The sequence below is a fragment of the Schistocerca nitens genome, chromosome 5, assembly GCF_023898315.1.
Source record: "Schistocerca nitens isolate TAMUIC-IGC-003100 chromosome 5, iqSchNite1.1, whole genome shotgun sequence".
Lineage (NCBI taxonomy): Eukaryota > Metazoa > Arthropoda > Insecta > Orthoptera > Acrididae > Schistocerca > Schistocerca nitens.
In genome coordinates this window covers 691,297,827-691,325,525 of record NC_064618.1, presented here as the reverse complement: position 1 = coordinate 691,325,525, position 27,699 = coordinate 691,297,827, and the positions used below count along the sequence as shown (strand labels likewise).

The 27,699-nt window shown below is 42.8% G+C and overlaps 1 protein-coding gene across 3 annotated transcripts in view; it reads left to right on the top strand.

The window, feature by feature from the left end:
• LOC126259765 (protein-cysteine N-palmitoyltransferase Rasp) overlaps positions 1-27,699 on the top strand; it is a 167,608-nt gene that overhangs the window by 96,239 nt on the left and 43,670 nt on the right. For all 3 annotated transcript variants that reach the window (XM_049956767.1, XM_049956766.1, XM_049956768.1), the window contains 3 exons: positions 6,237-6,449; positions 6,527-6,664; positions 6,949-7,166. In XM_049956767.1, the coding sequence (XP_049812724.1) occupies positions 6,237-6,449; positions 6,527-6,664; positions 6,949-7,166 (569 nt within the window). The remainder of the gene's footprint in view (positions 1-6,236; positions 6,450-6,526; positions 6,665-6,948; positions 7,167-27,699) is intronic.

Below are 27,699 nucleotides of genomic sequence, written 5' to 3'. Positions count from 1 at the left end.
ATTTGTCTTGTACATGCAGTCCAATAATATGATCAACATTTGGCAATCTCATATGAGACTAAATCTTAGAAACAAATTAGTTCACAATTTGGCCAAGATACTTTTACAGTAAGATCACATACTCCGACATTGTAGTAATAATACTCAACAGATTAATATATGTAATAACTTCAAGTTGAACAAATATATTTCAAGGAAGACGCAATACATGAAAGCCACAGATCAAGTAAACAGACTAAGACGTGTGTACACTTTAACAATCAAATCATAACTGAGTCCAAGTCTAGCGGCCGCTGGCTGGCTGGCCGCTTAGGTGGCGCTGCTGCTGCATGGCTGGCAGACAGTGCCGCATGTAGAGGACGCGCATAACTGCGCGGCGGCACTTTGAAAGATCAGCGAGTCACAACACTTTTCCCCCCTTTGAGTTTTTTGCACAGGTCTTGATGGAGGTGGCCTGTAGATTGCTAACGTCCATAGATGTTGTTTGACTGGCCGTAAAGTCTCGAGGAGGAGGCTTCCCATACGGATGGAAGTGTCCCCGATGATAACGGGTTGAGATGACAGGAGACGTGGGGGTCGAATCTGCTGGGGCTCCGTGCACCAATCTGCCCGTTGCGGCAAGTCCGGTTGTTATAACAGGAGACATGGGCGATGTGTCCGCGTCCGTAGGAAAAGGAGGCGAGTAGAGTTGCTCCGACAGAAGATGATGGTCATCTGGTTCCTGCATGGGCACGTCTCCTGGTGGCGTCAGTTGTTGTGCTGGCACCGATATGATGGTGATAGGACTGCGTTGTGAGTAATGAGAGATTCCAGTATCCTGAGCGTCAGGTAGAGCCGAAGGTGGTGTAGCGGCATCCGGAACAGGCGTTGCCGGCACACGAGGCTGTAGCTGGTCCGAATGACGCACTGCAACACCCGTGTCCATCTGGATTTCATACAGGCGGTGCCCACGGTGTCGTAAGATGCAGCCAGGACTCAATTTTGGCCGCCTGCTATATACCCGTACCCATACAAGGTCGTCGGCGGTGAACCGGCCAAGCGAAGGCGCCCGTGGCCATGAGGTGGAAGGCCGCAGAAGATGAAGTAGCGTGCGGGGCGGTTGGCCATGTAAGAGCTCAGCCGGGCTGTCAATAAGTACCTAAAAAAGGTCCCACGGAGTCAGCATGAATACGCTCCCAGGGCTTCTCAGGCGAAGGCCACAGTAACAAAGATGACTTCGGGGCGGTGGCCTGTGACACACAAGGGCCGCAGGAGTGAACATGTGTGCGATTTCAGAGTCGATGTGGGCCAGTACACATGAGAGCGCCAGAGATTTTGTACAAGATACACCCCAGTGCCCTTGGTGAAGGAGGCACAAGACTGAAGCACGCAAAGACGCAGGTACCACAACACGTGGCGAAGCATTTTCAGTGGAACGGAGGATAACACCATCCCTAGCAGTGAGGCGGTAACGCAAAGCATAGTAGTTCCGCAATGGATCAGAAGTCTTAGCGGACGGACGATCTGGCCAACCCTTCTGAATACAGTGTAAAACCCGGGAGAGGGTAGGGTCAGAACCCGTAGCAGTCGCCAGCCTGTACCCGGTGATGGGGAACCCGCCCACAACCTGCTGCTCGGCAACATCCAGGTGGAAACACAAAAGTTTGTCCCTATCGAATGCCAGATCAGGACCCATGGGAAGGCGAGACAGTGCATCAGCATTCGTATGTTGAGCCGTCGGCTGGAAATGAATCTCATAATTGAAACGAGACGAGTAAAGAGCCCAATGCTGGAGGCAGTGTGCAGCCTTGTCAGGAAGTGACGTTGATGGATGAAACAAGGAAACAAGTGGTTTGTGATCCATAACAGATGAAATTTGAATCCATAGAGAAAAACACCAAACTTATGAAGAGCATAAATAATGGTCAAAGCGTTTTTTTCAATTTGAGAATACTTTTGTTGGGCATCCGTGAGTGTTTTGGAGGCATAAGCAATGGGTTGTTCAGAACCGTCAGAAAAATGGTGCACAAGGACTGCACCGACCCCGTATTGAGAGGCGTCTGTGGCAAGAACAAGATGTTGGCCAGGTCGATAAGTAGCCAGGCACGGGGCCTGTTTCAGCGTAGTCTTCAATTTCTGGACATCTGCATCGCGTGACGTGGATCAGTGAAAAGGCATGTTTTTATGCAACAGGCGATGCAGTGGCTGAGCCGCTGAAGCAGCAGAAGCAGCAGATGGTAAAAACTTGTGATAGTACGCTATTTTCCCCAAGAAGACCTGCAGTTCCTTAACAAAAGTAGGGCGAGGAAGGTCATCGATCGCAGCAACAGTTCTCTGAAGCGGACGAATACCATCCTGAGAGAGTTGAAATCCCAAGTACGTGATAGATGCCTGAAAAAATTTTGATTTCTGAAGATTACACTTAAGACCAGCAGTCTGTAAGACATGAAAAAGTGTGCGGAGATTTTGAAGATGTTCGTCAGTGGTGGAGCCAGTGACAACAATGTCGTCCTGGTAATTTATACACCCAGGGACAGTGAGCAATAATTGTTCCAAGAATCGCTGAAAGAGAGCAGGGGCGCTGGCAACGCCGAATGGCAATCGTTGGTATTGATAGAGGCCGAAAGACGTGTTAAGGACCAGAAACTGCTGGGAAGCAGCATCGAGAGGAAGTTGATGATAAGCTTCTGACAGGTCAAGTTTAGAAAAATACTGGCCCCCAGCAAGTTTAGTGAACAATTCTTCAGGTCGAGGCATAGGGTAAGTGTCGATAAGGCATTGAGCATTTACAGTGACTTTGAAATCGCCACAGAGACGAATATCACCGTTTGGCTTAGCAACGACAACGACAGGAGAGTACCACTCAGGAAGTGACAGGAAGCAGTGAGATGATCCAGCTCCCGTTTGACCTGATCACGAAGGGCCACAGGAATGGGCCGAGCCCGAAAAAACTTAGGGTGAGCAGTGGGTTTGAGCGTGATATGAGCTTCAAAGTTGTTTGCGCAGCCTAACCCATGAAAAAAAAAGGGGCGAAAATGTCGTCTACAAGGAATCCAATTGAGCATAAGGAATAGCATTAGAGATGATATTGACAGAGTCATCTATGGAGAACCCAAAAACGCGAAAGGCATCGAAACCAAAAAGATTCTCCGCGTTACTATGGTCAACCACAAATATGGGAACAGTGCGAATGACAGATTTGTAAGATACCTCAGCATCAAATTGTGCCAAGAGAGAAATCTTCTGTTTATTGTAAGTCCGTAATTGCCTAGTGACAGGTGACAGGATTGGAGAACCCAACTGAAGATCCATCTGAGAATTGATGATAGTGACAGCAGAACGAGTATCCACCTGCATGCGAACATCTCGACCAAGTATTTGGACAGTGAGGAGTAACTTCCCTGAAAGGGAAGAAGTACAATTGACAGACAACACAGAATCAGAATCAGCGTCATGTTCATGAACATCATGTATGCGGTCGGATTTGCAAACGGATGACACATGACCCTTTTTTTTGCATTTGTGACACATGGCTCAATGTTGTGGACAATCTACTCGTGTATGTTTAGTAAAACACTGCAGACATGAAGGAAGTTGCCGCAGGTTTTGCTTCAGTTTCTTAGTGGTTTGTTTATGGTTAGGCCGAAGCTGCGCTATGTAGCGTACTGCGGCCACATCGGCCGGCGGGGGGGGACACCACATGCTTCGCTTCGCCCCATGCCTCTATTTGTGCTCCAGCGGTGCGAGAAATTTGAAAAGACTGAGCGATGGATAGGACTTCATCTAGAGTCAGATTTGCCAACTGAAGGGCATGTTGCCTAACTTCTTTGTCGGGCGCCAATCGGATAATAGCATCCCGTATCATGGAATCGGCGTTGGATTATTTGTGAACTTCAGTAACAAATTGACACTTTCTACTGAGGCCATGAAGTTCAGCAGCCTAAGCAACAACCGATACATTTGAGGTGAAATCCATGAAAGGAACAGAGACTTACATGTTTGTTCGTCCACGACATGAGACATGAAATACCAAGAAGTTGCTGTCGAAGACGTTTTTCGTAATCGGACCAGTCTTCCGCCGTCTCGTCGTAAGGAGGAAAAGTAGGTAGAGACAATGACGAGAGACGCCCCGCATTTGATGCCGCGACGAAATCACGAATCGCATTTGTGAGAAGCGTTTGGTGTTCTATGAGACCTTGCAATAGTTGCTCTAAAGTAGCCATGGAAACATGAGAGTCAACGATGGAAAAGAAAAATCACTACCTTGTCGCCAATTGTAATAACTTCAAGTTGAACAAATATATTTCAAGGAAGACGCAATACATGAAAGTCACAGATCAAGTAAACAGAGTAAGACGTCTGTACACTTTAACAGTCAAATCATAACCGAGTCCAAGTCTAGCGGCCGCTGGCTGGCTGGCTGCTTAGGTGGCGCTGCTGCTGCATGGCTGGCAGACAGCGCAGCCTATAGAGGACGCGCTTAACTGCGCGGCGGCACTTTGAAAGATCGGCGAGTCACAACAATATATTTAATGTCTTAAGTGCGTTTAAGTTACTAATAAAAAGTCGGTAAGATATATATATATATATATATATATATATATATATATATATATATATATATATATATATATATATATCTTTAAATATGTCTGCTTGTGTCTGTATGTGTGGATGGATATGTGTGTGTGTGCGAGTGTATACCTGTCCTTTTTTCCCCCTAAGGTAAGTCTTTCCGCTCCCGGGATTGGAATGACTCCTTACCCTCTCCCTTAAAACCCACATCCTTTCGTCTTTCCCTCTCCTTCCCTCTTTCCTGATGAGGCAACAGTTTGTTGCGAAAGCTTGAATTTTGTGTGTATATTTGTGTTTGTTTGTGTGTCTATCGACCTGCCAGCGCTTTTGTTTGGTAAGTCTCATCATCTTTCTTTTTATATATATATATATAAAATCCCAAAATGTCAGCCCATTGAAAGTACTGACACCCTTTATTTGCTTAAGCACTGAAATTGTCCATTGTAACTACAGTACTGAAAATAATCTCCTGTTATCTTGTTCTACTTCTCAAATACTGTTTCTTAGGCACATCATCACGTTAGCACTTACCTACTTAGCAGATATTTCTTATTCATTCATTTCTTTTGTAATTAATGACCTAATCCCAGTATTTGCCTCAACCAGTTCGTAAAGTACAAAATCAACTTCTTAATAATTAGTAAGTCCAGTGACAGATGTCCTTGAACATCCACAAACACAATGCAAGTAGCTGCATTGTCATCATGTGGACAAAAATTCCCACTGGTTCACAAGTGCACAACTTAAAAATAAGAACAAAAAAGTAAGAAGCTGTATTAACAAAACCAAATAATAGCATGCTAGAAGGTATTGTATTCCCACAGTACACAACATCTATTGACATGGTAGTCCATGGACTAGACAGGTGTGGGTTTCTGAGATTATACATTTCTGAAAGACCCATTTCTATGATGTGCCATGTATTCAACATATCTAGTTTGGTATTGAGTTCTATCATTACAGAGTGAGGTTACCTTGTCAGTCCAAAAAGTTTAGAGACTGGATTAATAAAAAATAGGGAAGAGAACATTAATGATATTACTGATATTCAAGCCAAAGTGTTGATGCTTTATATGAATTTTTTTACTTTGTCAATTTGTGTTAGGTGTGTATTGATTACAGTGTCTTGTCACCCATGATTTTTTTTTTCCAAAAAATTGCCTGTACGTTGGATTTCTATCAAGTTCCAGCAAGTGTCCACATCTTTCTGTTTGTGTTCAGTAGTTAAGGTGTGCGGTACAGACTTTACATACTTTTTCCTCATGCAAATTATCTCAGAGTATGATGTGAACTCTTGACTCAAAGAAGTCACTCCACTGCCTTTTGTGACACCACAAATTTACACACTGTGACTGCACATTCACTGCTTAACACTGCCTTCTCCCAGTTGACTGGTTGAATGCATGTCTGTTGTGTACAGTTGTTAGCTGAAGCAGCCACCGCAGCCACTGCGCTGACATTGCTTGTACACCAGGAATAAAATCAGTCTCGAAACTTTTTGGTCAGACAGTGTACTTATTTTCGGCAACTGCCTGTAACTAAATGGGAATCTCATTTATTGCTGCATTTAGATTTAAAGTAGTCTGTTAAGGTAGAATTCAGGTATAAGCTTGATTAAAAAAATTATTGTAATAAAGTAACATGTTAAAATAATTTCTGTAGCTTTGTATTTACTTTTTCAGGCATGGTTACAACTTTCGTTCAGTGCTGAATACCTGCTTCATGCTGCATTAGGTTGGACACACATGCGTTGCCTCAGTTTTACACTTGACAAAGTGAATGAAGTAAACTACACAGCTGATCTGAGAAACTGTATTAATCTCTTAGGCTATTGCTTCTACTTACCTACCCTGTTTATGGGACCACTTATTTTGTATGAAGTGTTCCATGAAGGGGTGAGTAATTGTGAGTCATCTCTTCTTTAGAATTATTGAGAACAAGTTAATTTCATTTAATCTTGTTCTTTCCACAGGTGATGAGTACAGTAACACTGACAGGAACACACGTTATGAAGCTGTCTTTAAAAATCTTGCGCTTTATTTTCTGGCTGTTAGTTACAGATTTTTCTTTGCATTTCCTATATTTTAATGCTCTGCAGCAACAACCACAGGTTAGTTACCAGTGACTTTGAATAATTCATATTATGCATATGGAAATAAGTATGGATTAGACAGTAAATAATGTAAATGGTAACTTTTTTGTCAAAGAACTTACTCATAAATATACCAATAATGCCATTGCCGTGTGGCAACTGTGTAACCTGACTAGGAATGTGCAATTAGATTCATGATTTTCTTATGGAAATTAATTTTTTGAGTAAGCAATTTATACATATTGCATTGTGTTAATTGAGATTTTTTGATGTGTGCAGTAGTTTCGATTGACTGATTGCAGATTGTCAGAAATATCGACTGGTGGTCTCTTTGTGGCCTGGGTTACTGCATGGGACAGTTCTTCATGAACAAATATGTGGTTGTTTATGGTTTGGCAGGCAGCATAGCAGAAGCAGAGCACATTTTGGCACCAAGACCTCCAAAATGTATTGCTAGAGTACATCTTTACTCTGAAATGTGGCGATATTTTGATCATGGACTCTACCTTTTCCTGGTCAAGTAAGAAACATCTCAAATATGAAGTACTAATCCCTTCTTGAAACTGGAATGATTACTCAGTAAGACAGGGATGCTGTATACAGGATGAAGAGATTTCTTGCAACATATTTTGAAGCTTACACAATATCTTCAGGTAACTTCAGTTGCCTTTAGTTAATTATCAGGAGTGTATTATTTATCTGAAGAATGTAGACCTTAGAAGTTATTTGTTTGGTTTAACATTAGTTATAAAGGAAACAAATAAGCAATTTACACAACGTTTCCTTAGCGCTGTAACATATTCACATTGATATAATGTTTTTGAAACACACAGTGGTATTGTTTTTCGGTTACAGTCTTCATCAGAAGAGTGTAGTAGGAAGGAAATGCCAGAAAATTATTTAAACAAATGGAATCACCACTTCAATTTGGTTTACTAAATAATATAGACAAATTTTTATACGAGCTGCAGGTTACTGATGTATTTCCTCAATGTGTTGTTTTACTAGGATGTAACAGCCATCGTTATCTTTGTATCTCTCGTTGACAGCAGCTGGTTGCCATAATGTATGTGCAGGATATAATACTGAAATCTTACAATTGAAGGGTTTGGTGGAGGAAAGTGCTAACTGACAAGGGCGTATTTTGAATTATTGCATCTTGTATGCTTGCTTAAATTAAAAAGCAAGAGCATAAATACAATAAGACAAAACAGTGTATTTGATAGATAGATCTTTCTGGTGTACATGTGGAATTTCTTGTTACTAGCTTCTGGTGCATTCTAATAGACAATAGGTAAAAGGAGCTGACTAATTCTTACTAAATTGAGGGTTAGTGATTTCTTATGCGGGTCCCTTCAATTCTTTAAAATTTATAATTGCCAATACACTATTGCAAAAGGAAAGCATTTTACATCAAGTTATGTTCATGGGATTGTCTGATGTCCTTTTATTTTGTCATTAAGGTATTTGAAGGAGCATCTTTGTGATGAACTTCATAAATGAAAATAGACTGTTCTTCCTGTCAGACAATCAGATTTCTTTCATGCTTGGTGGACTCAACATTGAGCAAAACTTATATCCTGCTTGCCTATGACAACCTGGATAATGTTCCTATAACTATCACCCCTCCCTCCGCACCCCCCATCCCCCAGATTACAATTCAGTATGATTTTGCATTGGAGAATCATCAGCCAGTATTTCATGTCCTCAAACAGCAAGAGGACTGAATTCACAAAGCTTTCCGATACATCACCCAGAGCCATATAATGCTTCGTTCAGTTACTGGGAATTCCTCTATACTCTAGCCCTTTGCCATGACACAGCTCCAGGGCCAGACTTTGTTCACAGCCAAATGCTCAAACACCTATTGGCGGATTGCAGACATCACATCCATGCTGTTTTCAACCATATCTGGAGCAAGGGTAAGTACCCATCTCAGTGGTGAGAAAATGTGATCATCCTGGTACAGAAACCACGTAAACAGCCCCTTGCTGTGGACAGCTATTGCCCAATTAGTCTTACTAATGTTCTCTGAAAGTTGCTCAAACATAAAGTAAGCCAACAGCCGTGTTGGTACCTTGAGTCTCGGAGTCATTAGGCTCCTTGCCAAGAGGGTTTTCACCAAGGCTGTTTTACCACTGATAGTCTGGTTTGCCTGGAGTCTGGCATGTGGTCAGCTTTCATCTGGCATCAACTCCTTATCTTTGTTTTGACTTCCAAAAGGCTTATGACCCACGAGGCAACATCACATCCTCATTACCCTTGGTAAGTGTGGTCTCTGGGTCCCGGTATCTGTTCTTGTGCAGAGCTTCTTGTCAAACTGTGTTTTCTGGGTTCAAATTGGTGCTTCCCATATACCCCCTAATACAAGAGAATGGGCTCTGTCTCAAGTGCACATTTTTTTCTAGCAGCTATCAATAGTCTAGCTGCAGCTGTGGAGTCTACAGTGTCATCCATTCTGTATGCTGATGATTTTTGCTTTTACTGTTGCTCCTCCACTGTGGGTGTTGCTGAACGCTGACTACAGGATGCGTTACGAAAGGTGCAGTTCTAGGCACTTATACTTGGCTTCTGGTTTTTAGCTGCCAAGACCAGAGTCACGCACTTGTTGCCATAGTACTGTCCATCCACAACCAGAACTTTTTCTCAATGACTATTGCTCAATGTGGAGTCATTGCTTTCTGGGACTGGACTATGCCTGGTTCACAGGGCTTCCCCATCTTTGCCATGTTAAGTAGACTTACAGGTTACACCGTAATTACTCTCCGCTGCCTCAGTAACAGCATCTGGGGTGCAGACCACTCTACTCTTCTACGTATCTGCAACGTTAAAAAGCTCTGGCCCTGTCCCACCTGGATTACGGAGGTCTGATATATGGCAAACCATTGCCTTCAGCATTGTTGATGCTGGACCTGATTCGTCATTATACGGTGTGACTTGCAACAGGCATCTTCTGGGCCAGCTCTGTGAACAGCCTACTCGTGGAGGCTGGGGCCCCTCCACTGCATGTCTGACACCACCAACTGCTGTCCAACTATGCAGTAAACGTTCGCTGTTCCCCAGAGCATCTAAACTACTGTGTCCTTTTTCCTAGAGGGAGATCCACATCCTACAACAAAGGCCCAGGACTGGAGTCACAATCGCACTTCGCATACAGTGTCTCTACTCTGAACTCCATCTTTCCACACGGACACATCTTGTTGGGGAGCAATTGTGTATGGAATTTATGCTGTCCTTTGATCTGTCTTGACCTATCCTTTGGACTGAAAGACACTGTTGACTCCATGGTTGTTCATTGTCAAGATGTCCTTGTTGAATTTTGGGTTTGGAAGTGGTGTGCCGGCCGCGGTGGTCTAGCGGTTCTAGGCGCTCAGTCTAGAGCCGCGCGACTGCTCCGGTCGCAGGTTCGAATCCTGCCTCGGGCATGGATGTGTGTGATGTCCTTAGGTTAGTTAGGTTTAAGTAGTTCTAAGTTCTAGGGGACTGATGACCACAGCAGTTAAGTCCCATAGTGCTCAGAGCCATTTGAACCAATAAGCATCAAACGAAAGAACTACAAAGAACAAAACTCATCTAGCTTGAAGGGGGAAACCAGATGGCACTATGGTTGGCCCGCTAGATGGTGCTGCCATAGGTCAAACTGATATCAACTGCGTTTTTTAAAATAGGAACCCCCATTTTTATTACATATTCTTGTAGTACGTAAAGAAATATGAATGTTTTAGTTAGACCACTTTCTTTGCTTTGTGATAGATGGTGCTGTAATAGTCATAAACCTATGGCTCACAATGTTAGACGAACAGTTGGTAGCAGGTAGGTTTTTTAAATTAAAATACAGAACGTAGGTATGTTTGAACATTTTAGTTTGATTGTTCCAATGTGATACATGTACCTTTGTGAACTTATCATTTCTGAGAACACATGCTGTTACAGCGTGATTGCCTGTAAATACCACATTACTGCAATAAATGCTCAAAATGACGTCCATCAACCTCAATGCATTTGGCAATATGTATAATGACATTCCTCTCACCAGTGAGTAGTTTGCCTTCCGTAATGTTCGCACATGCATTGATAATGCGCTGACACATGTTGTCAGGTGTTGTCGGTGGATCACGATAGCAAATATCCTCCAACTTTCCCCACAGAAAGAAATCCGGGGACGTCAGCTCCAGTGAACATGCGGGCCACGGTATGGTGCTTAGACGACCAATCCACCTGTCATGAAATATGTTATTCAATACTGCTTCAACTGCATGTGAGCTATGTGCAGGACATCCATCATGTTGGAAGTACATCGCCATTCTGTCATGCAGTGAAACATATTGTAGTAACATTGGTAGAACATTACATAGGAAATCAGCACACATTGCACCATTTAGATTGCCGTCGATAAAATGGGAGCCAATTATCCTTCCTCCCATAATGCCGCACCATGCATTAACCCACCAAGGTCGCTGATGTTCCACTTGTTGCAGCCATCGTGGATCTTCCGTTGCCCAATAGTGCATATTATGCCGGTTTACGTTACCGCTGTTGGTGAATGACGCTTTGTTGCTAAATAGAATGCGTGCAAAAAATCTGTCATCGTCCTGTAATTTCTCTTGTGCCCAGTGGCAGAACTGTACACGACGTTCAAAGTCGTCACCATGCCATTACCTATGGCAGCGCCATCTAGCAGGCCAACCATAGCGCCATCTAGTTTCCCCCTTCAAGCTAGAAAAGTTTTGTTCTCTGTAGTTTTTTTTTGTTTGACGCTTACTTCATGAGTTATTTGGCCCAGTCACGATCAGTGGACCACCCTGTATAGCTTTCTCAAATAGTCTTGCTGGCTTTCTTTTGGGTAGTTTATTGACAACAGAAACTCACCCATGCTTAATGGAGGTTGTCAAGAATGTGTTCTTTCATTTCGAATGTTAAATAAATGGGCAGTTAACTAAATTAAAATTCGTGTGCACTGGTCTTGAATATGATTCATATGAAGAGAGTACTAAACCTGTAACTCCAAATCAAAAGAAACACACCATGTGGTTTTCAGTGATTGATGATAAAGCTGTTTGAACAAGCGGACATCATAGAAACAAAATTTAAGGAAATGTTCCTTAATCGTGGATCTACAATAGGAAAAACTACTGTCAGTCCAGTCCCAGGTGGGAAAATTACTAGAAACTTAGTGTGCCAAGAAGGTGTGTTTAGACTAGTGGGGCTGATGCATTGGCAATTCAGGAATTGTCACTCGATATCGTGACACATACTGAGGCTATATATCAAGACTGGAACAGGCTTGTGGCTCATTATCATTTTGTCAGTTGTGCATGTTGAAGTTGCTCAGCAAGTCAGTGCCATAGATTTGTGATGGATTATGTTGTGCAGTGCACTGTGAACATGTGGACAGACTTTGAGAGATTGTGAGGAACTTCAGCCCTTGAGTGAGTGGGCGCATCAGTGTATAAAGTGTCCCGTCTGCAAATAACATTGTCTTGTGCTGTTCCATACCTCATTATTGCTTCAGCCAACACAATGCTAAGTTGTGCTGTTATACGTCCAAGTGAGCAACAGTAACATACAACAAACAGTGAGCTAGGTGAGGAAAAATGTACAGTCTGTGCAAGAAAACTGCCTAGATCCAGAGTAAGTCGCACAATCCCACAATGAGGCAGTTTTCTATGAGATAATTAGTAATCGAATAAGCAATTGGCTGGCATTTGATGCAACTACACTATATAATGCTTAGTGTGTGTCATTACTGTGGGATAACACTTATACACGGCAACATAGTGGTACAATGGAAGTTTATTTAGTTGTTGTTTTACTTAATTAACATTAAACTGTGATTTTACTCGTATATGTTTACCTAGCTAACATAAACACAGTCTCTTCATCCTCCATGAACCATGGACCTTGCCTTTGGTGGGGAGGCTTGCGTGCCTGAGCAATACAGATGGCCGTACTGTAGGTGCAATCACAACGGAGGGGTATCTGTTGAGAGGCCAGACAAACGTATGGTTCCTGAAGAGGGGCAGCAACCTTTTCGGTAGTTGCAGGGGCAACAGTCTGGATGATTGACTGATCTGGCCCTGTAACACTAACCAAAACGGCCTTGCTGTTGTGGTACTGCAAACGGCTGAAAGCAAGGGGAAACTACAGCCATAATTTTTCCCGAGGGCATGCAGCTTTACTGAATGATTAAATGATGATGGCGTCCTCTTGGGTAAAATATTCCGGAGGTAAAATAGTCCCCCATTCGGATCTCCAGGCGGGGACTACTCAGGAGGACGTCATTATCAGGAGAAAGAAAACGGCGTTCTACGGATCAGAGCGTGGAATGTCGGATCCCTTAATCGGGCAGGTATGTTAGAAAACTTAAAAAGGGAAATGGATAGGTTAAAATTAGATTTAGTGGGAATCAGTGAAGTTCGGTGGCAGGAGGAACAAGACTTACGGTCAGGTGAATACAGGGTTATAAATACAAAATCAAATAGGGGTAATGCAGGAGTAGGTGTAATAATTAATAAAAAAAAAATAGGCGTGAGGGTGAGCTACTACAAACAGCATAGTGAACGCATTATTGTGGCCAAGATAGACACGAAGCCCACGCCTATTACAGTAGTACAAGTTTATATGCCAACTAGCTCTGCAGATGATGAAGAAATTGATGAAATGTTCGACGAGATAAAAGAAATTATTCAGGTAGTGAAGGGAGACGAAAATTTAATAGTCATGGGTGACTGGAATTCGAGAGTAGGAAAAGGGAGAGAAGGAAACATAGTAGGTGAATATGGATTGGGGGAGAGAAATGAAAGAGGAAGCCGTCTGGTAGAATTTTGCATAGAGCATAACTTAATCATAGCTAACACTTGGTTCAAGAATCATTAAAGAAGGTTGTATACATGGAAGAATCCCGGAGATACTAAAAGGTATCAGATAGATCATATAATGTATATAATGGTAAGACAGAGATTTAGGAACCAGGTTTTAAATTGTAAGACATTTCTGGGGGCAGATGTAGACTCTGACCACAATCTATTGGTTATGAACTGTAGATTAAAACTGAAGAAACTGCAAAAAGGTGGGAATTTAAGGAGATGGGACCTGGATAAACTGACTAAACCAGAGGTTGTAGAGAGTTTCAGGGAGAGCATAAGGGAACAATTGACAGGAATGGGGGAAAGAAATACAGTAGAAGAAGAATGGCTAGCTTTGAAGGATGAAGTAATGAAGGCAGCAGAGGATCAAGTAGGTAAAAAGTCGAGGGCTAGTAGAAATCCTTGGGTAACATAAGAAATATTGAATTTAATTGATGAAAGGAGAAAATATAAACATGCAGTAAATGAAGCAGGCAAAAAGGAATACAAACGTCTCTAAAAAGAGATCGACAGGAAGTGCAAAATGGCTAAGCAGGGATGGCTAGAGGACAAATGTAAGGCTGTAGAGGCTTATCTCACTAGGGGTAAGATAGATACTGCCTACAGGAAAATTAAAGAGATCTTTGGAGAAAAGACAACCACTTGTATGAATATCAAGAGCTCAGATGGAAACAAAGTTCTAAGCAAAGAAGGGAAAGCAGGAAGGTGGAAGGAGTATATAGAGGGTTTATACAAGGGCGATGTACTTGAGGACAATATTATGGAAATGGAAGAGGATGTAGATAAAGATGAAATGGTAGATATGATACTGCGTGAAGAGTTTGACAGAGCACTGAAAGACCTGAGTCAAAACAAAGTCCCGGGAGTAGACAACATTCCATTAGAACTACTGACAGCCTTGGGAGAGCCAGTCATGACAAAACTCTACCATCTGGTGAGCAAGATGTATGAGACAGGCGAAATACCCTCAGACTTCAAGAATAATATAATGATTCGAATCCTGAAGAATGCAGGTGTTGACAGATGTGAAAATTACTGAACTATCAGTTTAATAAGTCACGGCAGCAAAATACTAACGCGAATTCTTTACAGACGAATGAAAAAACTGGTAGAAGCTGACATCGGGGAAGATCACTTTGGATTCCATAGAAATATTGGAACACTTGAGGCCATACTGACTCTGCGACTTATCTTAGAAGAAAGATTAAGGAAAGGCAAATCTACATTTCTAGCATTTGTAGACTTAGAGAAAGCTTTTGAAAATGTTGACTGGAAATTCTGAGGGTGGCAGGGGTAAAACACAGGGCGCGAAAGGCTATTTACAATTTGTACAGAAACCAGATGGCAGTTACAAGAGTCGAGGGGCATGAAAGGGAAGCAGTGGTTGGGAAGGGAGTGAGACAGGGTTGTAGCCTATCCCCGATGTTATTCAATCTGTATATTGAGCAAGCAATAAAGGAAACGAAAGAAAAATTCGGAGTAGGTATTAAAATCCATGGAGAAGAAATAAAAACTTTGAGTTTCGCCGATGAGATTGTAATTCTGTCAGAGACAGCAGAGGACTTGGAAGAGCAGTTGAACGGAATGGGTAGTGTCTTGAAAGGAGGATATAAGATGAACATCAACAAAAGCATAACAAGGATAATGCAATTTAGTCGAGTTAAGTCAGGTGATGCTGAGGGAATTAGATAAGGAAATGAGACACTTAAAGTAGTAAAGGAGTTTCGCTATTTGGGGAGCAAAATAACTGATGATGGTCGAAGTAGAGAGGATATAAAATGTAGACTTGCAATGGCAAGGAAAGCGTTTCTGAAGAAGAGAAATTTGTTAACATCGAGTACAGCTTTAAGTGTCAGGAAGTTGTTTCTGAAAGTATTTGTATGGAGTGTAGCCATGTATGGAAGTGAAACATGGACGATAAATAGTTTGGACAAGAAGAGAATAGAAGCTTTCGAAATGTGGTGCTACAGAAGAATGCTGAAGATTAGATGGGTAGATCACATAACTAATGAGGAGGTATTGAATAGAATTGGTGAGAAGAGGAGTTTGTAGCACAACTTGACAAGAAGAAGGGACTGGTTGGTAGGACATGTTTTGAGGCATCAAGGGATCACAAATTTAGCATTGGAGGGCAGCGTGGAGGGTAAAAATCGTAGAAGGAAACCAAGAGATGAATACACTAAGCAGATTCAGAAGGATGTAGGTTGCAGTAAGTACTGGGAGATGAAGAAGCTTGTACAGGATAGAGTAGCATGGAGAGCTGCATCAAACCAGTCTCAGGACTGAAGACGACAACAACAACAACAACAACAACAACATTCTTTACATGTTTACAAAGTACGATGCAATTCGGCTCGTGTTACAAAAAATGGCGCGCCCGTTTGAGGGCTAAGATCACACTTGATGCAAACTGTTTGAAACAGAGCTTTCATATGAACTGCAAGTAATTAATTGCTTCATTTGTTTCAGTCTTGCATGTTTCTGTGTGCCAGTCGTATTCCAAATTGTTGTGGCAAGTTGAAGATGAACTATGTTTTGAATTATTTGAACAGTGTGTCACGAAAAAGGAGTGTATACGTAATGGAGCTACAGAGAGATTTAGGTACTGAACTGTGTTGAGTGATAAGGATAATGTTAAAATTTATGTGATCTATGAACAAGCTGTGCATGTGAATCCATAGATTTTTTAATATGTAGTCATTTTAAACAGTGAACTAAGTTTCATAGTTACTCAGTCCCTTAAAGTAGTGAGCCAGAGTTGATTTTTCAGCCACAGCGAGCTGAAATGTGAACAATAGGACTGCAAGTTGTGAGTAATTCCATTAAGGATATTTTCAGGTTGCTCATCTTAGTAATTTATAGGCCTTCGTGACGAGGATGGACACCATTTGTAAGGAACAATAAAAATGTTGTTGCATCACAGTGGGTATAAGTCAGTGACCTTGCACCAAGAGAGAGAAAATTGATTTCATCTGTCTGAATGGTTGTACACTTGTGGCTAGTGTTTTCCACAATGCAGAATAATTCTTCTTATTGATTATATAGCAAAGTGTAAAAAGATTACTGTTAATACCACACAGGTACTCTGGACCAGCACAATGAAACGTAGGAAAAGAGGACTGGATTACAAAAGACAAAATCATTTTTCATAAGAAAATGCCCACAAATATAGTATGGCATTGGGAAAAATGAAATATAGGAAGTACTGTTTTTATTGGAATGTTTACACTGTTCATTACATTTGGCATGCTTTCGTGACTGAGGAAAGGGTTGGGTGGATCTTACACATGAAACTATTTGTATTTTTTAAGAAGCCAAGCAAATAAGTTTCACTGTGGGTGCAGGCTGTGTAAATATCACAAACGTTATAGATGATAAGATTTACAGCTAGTGACCATTATGTTGTGAATTTTACTTTATTTTGATTGACATGTTTTAAATGTTAGTCTTCGGTAAGTGCACATTTATTTAGTTCTTTACTCCGCTGTAGAAGTGAGAGCACTCTAGTTGTTTACTCACTGTCCAACTACTTCCTAATCTTCCCAGTTACGAGTTGGTACAGAATGCATCTTTTAACCTATTTACTGATTCAGATATTTAATCAGCCGTCTAAACTACTATAGCCTCTCATTTGTATTTAAGAGGGAGTTAGACTTTGATGTTAGTGTAATTTTTTAAAAAGAATATCGAATTATATTTCAGTACAGTGCAGCTGTGGAAATCCCATCATAAGTTATTTTATAATGACTTGTAACTCCAATACATGTGACTGGTGCAGCACAGCAAATGAAAGAATGCAGCTTTTCATCATCAGCTGTTGTTCATCTGCATGCATTATCTTCCTACAACTGATTGTTAGATTGTTGTCAATGGGTAATTGCTAAACACTAACTGATTCCATTCATATTGTTCACTGATGAAATTACCATGTCACAACAGTAACCATAATTCATCAGTGGGTGTGTCAGAAATCCCCATACCTTGTAGGGAGAGATTTTTGTTAAATCATTTCCTTCCATGTGTATTGTGCAGAGTGATTGATAACAAGTTAATCAAACTTGTTGACTTCCTGCATCATCTTAGAAAGCTCCCATAGATTCACTGCATACTGAGTTGGGTCGTCTTGTGAAACAATGGTATATTCTTCCAGAATGATTTAGCCCATGGCCATCCTCCCTGTCAGGTAGCACATCATCTGAATCCAACAATCTTCGTTTATGGATGAGGCACTAGACTCCTGTTTGTTAGCTAACAAGATTCCTCATTATCAGGTTGCTGCTCCAGTTTCAGGAGTGCCAGTGATAAGCCTCTCACAACTTTTTCAATCCAAGTACAGCTTTTCCTCATAGATAGCAAAAATGGAAATTAATTAATAAAACAAATACTTAAAATAAGAGAAAGGCAACCACTTGCCTATAACAGTCAGATCTGTGGTGCATAGGCAAACATAACAGAAAAGTGTTCACTAGCTTTCAAGCTCCCTGGCTTTTCTTCTAGCAGAATGAACCCATATACACATACAAATGCATACTACTGTGGCCATGGCGACACTGATTATTGCTTATCTATTATTGAGAGCAGGTGCTTTACAGATAGAAGAGGGAAGGAGGTTAGGGAAGGATGGACGAGTTAAGAAGAGGGTAATGCTTGCCAGGAATGGGAAAGACAGACAACTCAGAATTTATACAAGATGAAAGCGGTTCTTAGGGAGTAGAGCACACAAGAGCTGTAGAGATGGGGAGGGAATTAAAGACAGAAAGATTGAGACAGAGAGGGAGGCAGGGAGGGGTATAGAGTTGGGAAAGGGGAGGGGTATTCACATGGTAGAGGGGGAAGAAAGAGTGATGGGAGAAGGCAGTACACATTCTGGGTGGGGAATGACTGGTGTAGTCAACGAGAGAAAAGGGAAGGAGAGACTGTGGGAAACAGGTTAGTGGAAGATGAGGCTAGGGGGACATGGAGAATGCAGGATATGCTAGAAAGATGATTGCCACCTGCATAGTTCAGAGAAATTTGTACTGGAAGGGATTCTCCACATAGCATGCCTAGCCAAGCAGCTATTTCAAAGTCATTTGTGGTGTGGGGAGCAGTATATTTGGCAGCTGAGTGGCAGAGTTCACAGTTTGCCACAGTTTGGTGGTGGCCATTCATGCAAATAGACAGGTGGTTACTTGTCATGTCCACATAAAATTCTGCACAGTAATACATAACATGGCTGCTTAAACACGTAGGCATGCCTTTTATAGGGTAGGAAATGCCTGTGACTAGACTGCAGTGGGAGATCGTGGTTGGGGTGTGGGACAGGTCTGGCACGTGGGTCTCCCATGAGGAAACGACCCGTGGGAACAGGATTGGAGTGGGGATGAACAAGGGTGTTCAGTGGGTTGGTTGGACTATGGATTACTACTTTGGATGTTATGTGTAGTAATTTGAGTAATATGAGTAGTATATTTCTCATCTCGGGGCACAACTGAAGGTTGTCGAAGCCCTGATGAATGATATGGTTGAGCTTTTCCAGGCCATGGTGACAGTGTTTTATCAGAGTGCTGGTCAGTGGTTTGTTAACAGGTTCACTGCTATCACGGGGTTTTCCTACTAGGGAAGGCTATGACATTTATCAATAGGAACTAACCTAGACCTTGGGCTACACTACAGATCAGTCTGTCACCACAGCCAAGATTTCTGAAAGGGGGGGGGGGGGGGAGGAAGAGAAGACACATAATTACACTCTAGCCAAACATTTACATACTGCACCTCCCTTCTGTTTCATAATAAACTATGAAATGTCAAAAGCTAACTCCAAGATATAATACACACATAGCTTTTTTATCTCCCAACATCACATTTCCCAACATGTTACCACAACAAATCATACTGAAAGATGCATTTTGGAGAGATATTTAAAGTGGTGTTCATTAGCTTTGCTTTGGTATTTTGATTTTTAAACTTCACGCTTGTAATATTTTGTGGTCAAACAACAGTGTTTGAGATCGTGTGAGAAACAGTGATGTTTCCAAGATGCCTAGGATCTTGCACTGTGATAGGCTGACACGAGCAACTGTCATGGTAATTTACACACTGCATATGTCGTATTTAAATTCGTGTATTACAAAAATATGCATTTTAACTGATGTTGCACACATAAGCACTCAGCTCCATTGTACATTGCTCTGTTAAAATTTTCTAAGTACCCTTGCCTGGATTTATGATGTTTTTGTTCTTGATTCATGTTTACATTGTGTCTGGGTGCACAACGTTTCTTCACTTTCATCCTAACCGAGTGTTCTGTAATTTTACCTGATACATTGCATACTGAATATATATTGTGTAGCTTTAAAACTCATATGCTGCTGTTATTCACAAGAAAGTAAAACTCATTAAATTCATGCACAGTACACACACACACACACACACACACACACACACACACACACACAAAAAAAACAACTTGCTAATAATATGTTACCCCCAGTCAGCTCGCCGACCCCTCAGACACAATGGATATAGATGGCTTGGGCAATAAGTCTGTGGCAGCAGGTGACCCTGAGGCATAAACTGCTTCATTGAATGTTCCATTTCTTCCCAGTCTCATGATGACGCCATCCTCCAGTGGAATTGCAGCAGTTTTTTCCACTGCCTGGCTGAGCTGTGACAGTTGTTAAGCTTTAAACCTGCTTTCTGCATTGCTCTCCAGGAAACCTGGTTCCCGGACATGCGGACCCTTGCTATAAGGGATATTACAGGAACGGTAGCAACTATAATAGAGTGTCAGGTGGAGTTTGTGTTTATGTTCTAAACTCAGTCTGTAGTGAAACTGTGCCCCTTCAAACCCTCTTGAAGCTGTGGCTGTCAGAATAGGAGTGACGCAGGAAGTAACTGTCTGGAATACATATCTTCCTCCAGATGCTGCGGTACCCCTGAATGTATTAGCTGCACTGATTGATCAACTCCTACTTTTGGGAGACATTAACGCCCATAACCCCTTGTGGGGTAGCACCATGCTTACTGGCCGAGACAGAGATGTCGAAACTTTACTGTCTCAGTTCGAGCTCTGCATCTTAAATACGGGGGCTGCCACATGTTTCAGTGTGGATCAAGGTAGTTACTTGGCCATTGGTTTATCCATTTGCAGCCCAGGACTTCCCCAGCTAAATGCCAACCTGTGTGGTAGTGACCATGTCCCCATCTTCCTTTCACTGCCCTGGCATCAGGCCCATGGACACTTGTCCAGATGTTCTTTAAATAAGGCAGACTGGGAAACTTGTACCTCTGCGGTCATTGTTGGCTTTCCCCCACACGGTAACAATGATGTGATGGTTGAGCAGCTGACTACAACAATCGTTACTGCGGCGGAAAACGTGATCCCGCATTCTGTAGGGTGCCCCCTGCAAAAGGTTGTCCCTCGGTGGTCGCTGTAAGTCGCTGAGGCAATTAAGAAGCGTCAGCGAGCTCTACAGCAGCAGCACCCTTCCCTGGAGCACCTCATAGCCTTTAAGTAGCTCCGTGCCCATGTTCACCAGCTTATCAAAATACAGAAACAGGAGTGTTAAGAGAGATATGTCTCGACCATTGGGTGCCATAGATCACTTTCCCAATTCTGGACTAAGATCAGACGTCTTTCTGGGTACCAGACCCCAACAGGTGTCCCTGGCATTAACATCAACGGCGTATTACCTACCAACATAAAAGCGATTGCTGAGCTCTTTGCTGAGCACTATGCTCGAGCCTCTGTTTCGGAGAAATACTCCCCAGCCTTTTGCACCCTCAAACGGCGAATGGAAAGGGAAGTTTGCAGCATGCCACAGTGAACCCTGTAGCACCCCATTTACAGAGTCAGAGTTCCTCAGTGCCCTTCCACATTGCCCCAACACAGCTCTTGGGCCAGATTGGATCCATGGTCAGATGATTAGACATCTCTCATCAGACTACAAGCGAAGTCTCCTCATCATCTTCAACCGGTTCTGGTGCGATGACATCTTTCCGTCGCAATGGCGGGAGAGCACCATCATTCCAGTGCTTAAAGCTGGTAAAAACCTGCTTGATGTGGATAGCTATCTGCCCATCAGCCTTAACAACGTTCTTTGTAAGCTGCTGGAATGTATGGTGTGGCGACAGTTAGGTAGGGTCCTGGATTCACGTGGCCTACTGGCTCCATGTCAGGGCGGCTTCCACCAGGGTCGCTCTACCACTGACAATCTTGTGTCCCTCGAGTCTGCCATCCAAACAGCCTTTTCCAGATGCCAACACCTGGTTGCCATCTTTTTTGATTTACGAAAAGTGCATGACATGACCTTGCGACATCATATACTTGCCACATTATAAGAGTGGGGTCTCCAAGACCCAGACCTGATTTTTATCCACAATTTCATGTCGCTTCATACTTTCCATGTCCAAGTTGGTGCCTCCCATAGTTCCCCCCAATATCCAGGAGAATATGGTTCTGCAGGGCTCCGTATTGAGTGTATCTCTCTTTTGAGTGGCCATTAATGGTCTAGAAGCAGCTGTAGGGCTGTCCGTCTCACCTTTTGTGTATACAGACGACTTCTGCATTTCATACTCCTCCACCAGTACTGGTGTTGCTGAGCGGCACCTACAGGGAGCCATCCACAAGGCGGTCATGGGCTCTACCCCATGGTTTCCACTTTTTGACCGCAGTCGTGTGTTATGCACTTCCGTCAGCATTGTACTTTTCATCCGGAACCAGAAATTTACCTTAATGATGATCCACTCACTGTATTGGAGACACATTGATTCTTAGGACTGGTTTTTGACGCCCGATTGACTTTGCTTCGTCACCTCCGTCAGCTTAAGCAGAAGTGGTTGCAGCACCGCAATGCCCTCTGCTGCCTGAGCAACACCAACTGGGGTGCAGATCTCTCTATGCTGCTGCAGCTCTACAGAGCCCTTGTTCAATCCCGCCTTGACTATGTGAGTGTGGTTTATGTTTCGGTAGCACCCTCAGCATTGTATTTACTCGACCCAGTACACTTGTGGTGTTCGCCTATCTACAGGAGATTTGAGGAAGAGTCCAGTGACCAGCATCCTGGTGGAGGCCAGAGTTCCTCCATTGCAGGTTCGGTGAGCACAACTGCTCTCCAGTTACATTGCACATGTTTGTAGTTCTCCTGTGCATCCGAATTACCATCTCCCTTTCCCACCCACAACAGTTCATCTCCCTCATCAGCGGCCCAGGTCAGGGCTTACAATTGCAGTTCGTGTGTGATCCTTTTTCTCTGAACTGGAGTCTTTGCCTTTACCACCTATACATAAGGTTCATTCACAAACACCTCCATGGTGTACACCTAGCCTGCAGCTTTGCCTGGACCTTTCACATGGCCCTAAAGACTCAATTAACCCTGGGCTCTCCGCTCTCACGTCCTCTTGATTCTCAACTTGTACCAGGGCCATGAAGTGGTTTACACCGATGGCTCGATGGCTGTTGGCCAACATTGGCTTTGCCTATGTTCATGGAGGACATATGGAACAGCAGCACTCCTTACCAGATGGCTGCAGTGTTTTCACTGCAGTGCTGACGGCCATATCTCATGCTCTTGAGCACATCCACTCATGCCAAGGTGAGTCATTTCTCCTGTGTACTGACTCCTTGAGCAGTCTACAAGCTATCGACAAGTGCTACCCTCGTCATCCTTTGGTAGCGATCATCCAGGAGTCATTCTATGCCCTGAAATGGTCCAGTCATTCAGTGGTGTTTGTCTGGACCTCAGGTCATGTCGGAATACCAGGCAACTTACTTGCTGACAGGCTGGCCAAACAGGCTACGCAGAAACCACTCGTGGAGATCGGCTTCTCTGAAACTGACCCGCGTTCAGTATTATGCCGCAAGGTTTTGGGGCTTTGGGAGAAGGAATGGCATAACTTCAGTATGCACAACAAACTGTGTGCCATTAATGAAACTAAGAACGTGTGGAGGAAGACCTCCATGTGCGCCTCTCTTAGGGACTCTGTGGTTCTCTGTCGGCTCCGCATTGACCATACGTGGCTGACACACGATTATCTCCTCTGTCGCAAGGACCCACTTCGGTGTCGCTGTGGCTCACAAATGATGGTCATCCATCTCTTCTTGGACTGCCCACTTTTAGCCGCTCTGCGGCAGACTTTCAACTATCTCAGCACCCTACCTTGGGGGTTGTGCGACAATGCGTCAACAGCAGCTTTAGTTTTACATTTTATTCATGAGGGTGAGTTTTATCTATTGCTCTACATTTTAGTACATGTCTTTTGTCCCTGTGTGTCCTCCACCCTAGTGCTTTCAGGGTGAAGGTTTTAATGTGTTGCAAAGTGGCTGGCTTTTCCTTTTTATCCTCATGGTCAGCCAGCCATGGTAACCAGATTTATTTTTTTAACCTCTTCTACCTGTTTCTTGTGTCTTCATCGATTTTTTGTCCCCTTTTGTCCATTTAAGTGTTTGTTGCCCATCAGTCGTTGTGGTTTTTCCTTTCATTGTGTTTTGTGTTGTAAGTCTCATTGTCTTATTCTCACCCTTGTGGCATTGTTTCCTTCAGAACAAGGGACCGATGACCTTGTAGTTTAATCCCTTCCCCCCCCTCTTTTAAACCAACCAACCAACCAACCAACCAACCAACCAACCCCAGTCAGCAGGCAAAGAAACTAAAGTAACGGGACATATTTTACATACAGGGTATAATTCGCACTCTGTTTCCTCTAACCAGCTGTGAAACTTGTGCTAGATGGTGATACTTTTGTTACCGTACTCTTGTGCATTCTAGCGAGACATTTGCAAACGTATTCCCGCAGTGGATAAAATAGCCAATGGCAGAAAAAAAACTGTCTAAAACACTATCAAAACCGTAATACTAAACCTTGATTCCTGATGCATCCAAGTATAGTAAAGATATCTAGAGAAAGATATTCGATAAAATGGTGTACACGTTGCTAAGAAACCATTAGGCTGAAACACCAGAGACTTTGAGATGCTTACAAGAGCTGTACTCTGAGGAAGCATGCACCCCATCCCTCTGCAACATAAGGCTAAGCGACATTTCATGGCACAGCCTTAAGACTAGTTACAACCTGTTTGTAATAAATCTTGTGAGGAATTTATTTGTGTATGCCTTTTGGGGCAGCTTTGTCCCCCACCCCACCCACCCCCTCTCTCTCTGTCTGCCCCCCCCCTCTCCCTCCCTCCCTCTCCCTCTCTCTCTCTCTCTCTCTCTCTCTCTCTCTCTCTCTCTCTCTCTCTCTCTGTCTGCCTCCCCTCTCTCTCTCTGTCGCCCCCCCTCTCTCTGTCTGCCCCCCCTCTCTCTTTCTGTCTGCCCCCCTCTCTCTCTGTCTGCCCCCCCTCTCTCTCTGTCTGCCCCCCCTCTCTCTGTCCCCCCCTCTCTCTCTGTCTGCTCCCCCCCCTCTCTCTCTGTCTGCCCCCCCCCCTCTCTCTCTGTCTGCCCCCCCTCTCTCTGTCCCCCCCTCTCTCTCTCTCTGTCTGCCCCCCCTCTCTCTCTCTCTGTCTGCCCCCCCTCTCTCTCTCTCTGTCTGCCCCCCCCCTCTCTCTCTCTGTCTGCCCCCCCTCTCTCTCTGTCTGCCCCCCCTCTCTCTCTGTCTGCCCCCCCCTCTCTGTGTCTGCCCCCGTCTCTGTCTCTGTTCCCACCACCTCCTCCTGGCTGCCCCTCCTGGCTCCCCCTCCTCCCTTCTGCCCCTCCCACCTCTCCTACCACCATCATCTCTGCTGTCTCCTCACCCCCCCCCCTCCCCCACTTTCCGTGGCTAATGATTACTCGGTTATAGCATATCACTGTAATTGTGGTGATTGATGACTTGTGTTGGTGTGTGGTAACTGTATACTGGAACTGTTGCTGCAACTGTGTGAACTGTAAGCATGTCATGAATTGCAACTGTTGCTGGTGAAGTGATGGGAGTGTGACTTCATGTCGGCCCTGGTACACACGGGACAGAATAGTCTTGCATCAGCAGTCTCGCCGAAAGGAGGAAGTTGGTTGTGGTGTCTGTGTCTCTATGCCGGCTATAGCCCTGTAGATGCATGAAGCAGACTACTTTAGTGTCTCTTGGTGGAAGCAAATCACTCCTCTGCTGGACTCCATATTTGGTCCCAGACCACTTGCTGTCCCTTTTCCTACTAAAACATAGCTGACACTTCTTCCGTGGAGCACCTTCACATTCTAAGTCATTGCTTTTGTTTGGATATATGAATTGTGAAATCTACAAAGGTAGACTAAATACAAGAAATGAATTAGTAGTGTCATGTTTTTACATTTTTAATGTTGTCAGAACGTACAATGTTGTGAGAACAACTTCTGTGTTGAAATCAGAGAGGGTACATTTGAAACTGAAATTAAATTCCGATAAATTATTTACATTTATTTGTATGAATAAGTTACATGTGTGACTTGTATAATTTTACTGGGGCTTCTTTTATTTATAAGTAACTTAGCAACAGTTGTGCTTCGCTCGCGTATTCTGTATGGCCTGCAGAGAATTTCTTTTCATTTAATTGAAGTTTTATGTTATTCATTAATTGCACCTTCCAACCTTTTCATGCTGATGAAGGCCATATAACCATGGTCTTTTTCGCATGTACTTTTTACTAAAAAGCAAGCTGGAGTCTAAAGTTCTTGTTAATCATGCCTTTTGCATTCTTGTGGAGATGTTTCCATAGCAACTTTTATCATCTAACAAATATTCCCTTATATCTAACTGAGAAGTCAAATACTAATTTTCATAAATTTTGCTTTAATTTTTTTTAGTGTAACAAAAGATTTTATTAAAAATTTTAATTTCCTGTTGCATTCCCTTAGGGGTTGAATTCCCAGGAATCTAATTTTTTTTCATTTGTAACTGAGAATTCAAATATCAGTTGTCATAGAAGTCTCCTTAAATTGATTTAGTAGCTGTTCAGTAATAATTTGTTTTAAAAAAAAAACTTTCACCCAATATTTTACCCCTTAGTGTTCGAATTTCCAAAAATGCTGAAACACATATTTTTTTCTGACTGAGAAACCAAATCCCAGTTTTCGTTGTTCTAACTTCAAAATTCCCTTAATAGCAACATACTTTGCCGGCCGCGGTGGTCTCGCGGTTCTAGGCGCGCAGTCCGGAACCGTGCGACTGCTACTTTCACAGGTTCGAATCCTGCCTCGGGCATGGATGTGTGTGATGTCCTTAGGTTAGTTAGGTTTAAGTAGTTCTAAGTTCTAGGGGACTAATGACCACAGCAGTTGAGTCCCATAGTGCTCAGAGCCATTTTTTAGCAACATACTTTCATCCTCTATTTCATTCCCTTAGGAGTGAAAATTCGGATAATCCCTTCGTAAATAATGGCTACAGTATAAGATCCATTCCCTCTCCAAACTTCAAGTTTCTATTTTTAGTGATTTGTGTTGCGTGATGATGAGTCAGTAAATCAGTATGACCCCACTCGGGGTTAATTTTCCAAGAACAGTGAAACATATTTTTTCATCTCTGGCCAAAAAGGCAAATGCCAATTTTCAAAGATTTGGCTTTAAAAATGCTTTTATAATGAAATATTTTCATAAAAAATGTCATCTCCCATTTCACTGTCATAGGGGTTGGATTTCCAAAAACAGTGAACAACATACTTTTTTATTTCTAACTGAGAATCCAAATTTAAATTTTCATGGACTTAGCTTTAAAAATGCTTTCATAATAAAATATTTTCATAAAAAATCTCATCCCCTATTTCACCCCCTTAGGGGTTCAGTTTTCAAAAACACTGAAAAGCATACTTTTTTATTTGTTACCGAGAAGTCAAATATGAAATTTCATAGGTGTAGCTTGAAAAATACTTTAGTAGTTCTTTGATAAGGATATATTTTCAAGAAAAGCTTTCATCCACTGTTTCATCCCCCCCCCTCCCCCTCCATACGGTTAAATTTCCATAAATGCTGAACACGCATTTATTTGTTTTTGACCATGAAACCAAATACCAATTTTCGCTGGTCTTCCTTCAAAATAGCCTTAATAGCTCCTTTTTTTTAAATTTAAAGGCACTTCATCCCGTTTTTAACTCCCTTAGGGTTTGAAATTCGAAAGTCCCTTCTTGATACAATAGTACAAGATCCACACCTTCTCCAGATTTCAAGTTTCTGCCCTTAGTGGTTTGGGCTGGTTGATGATGAGTCAGTCAGTCAGTCAGTCAATCAGAGATTACAAATTGCTCATCTGGAACCATTCACT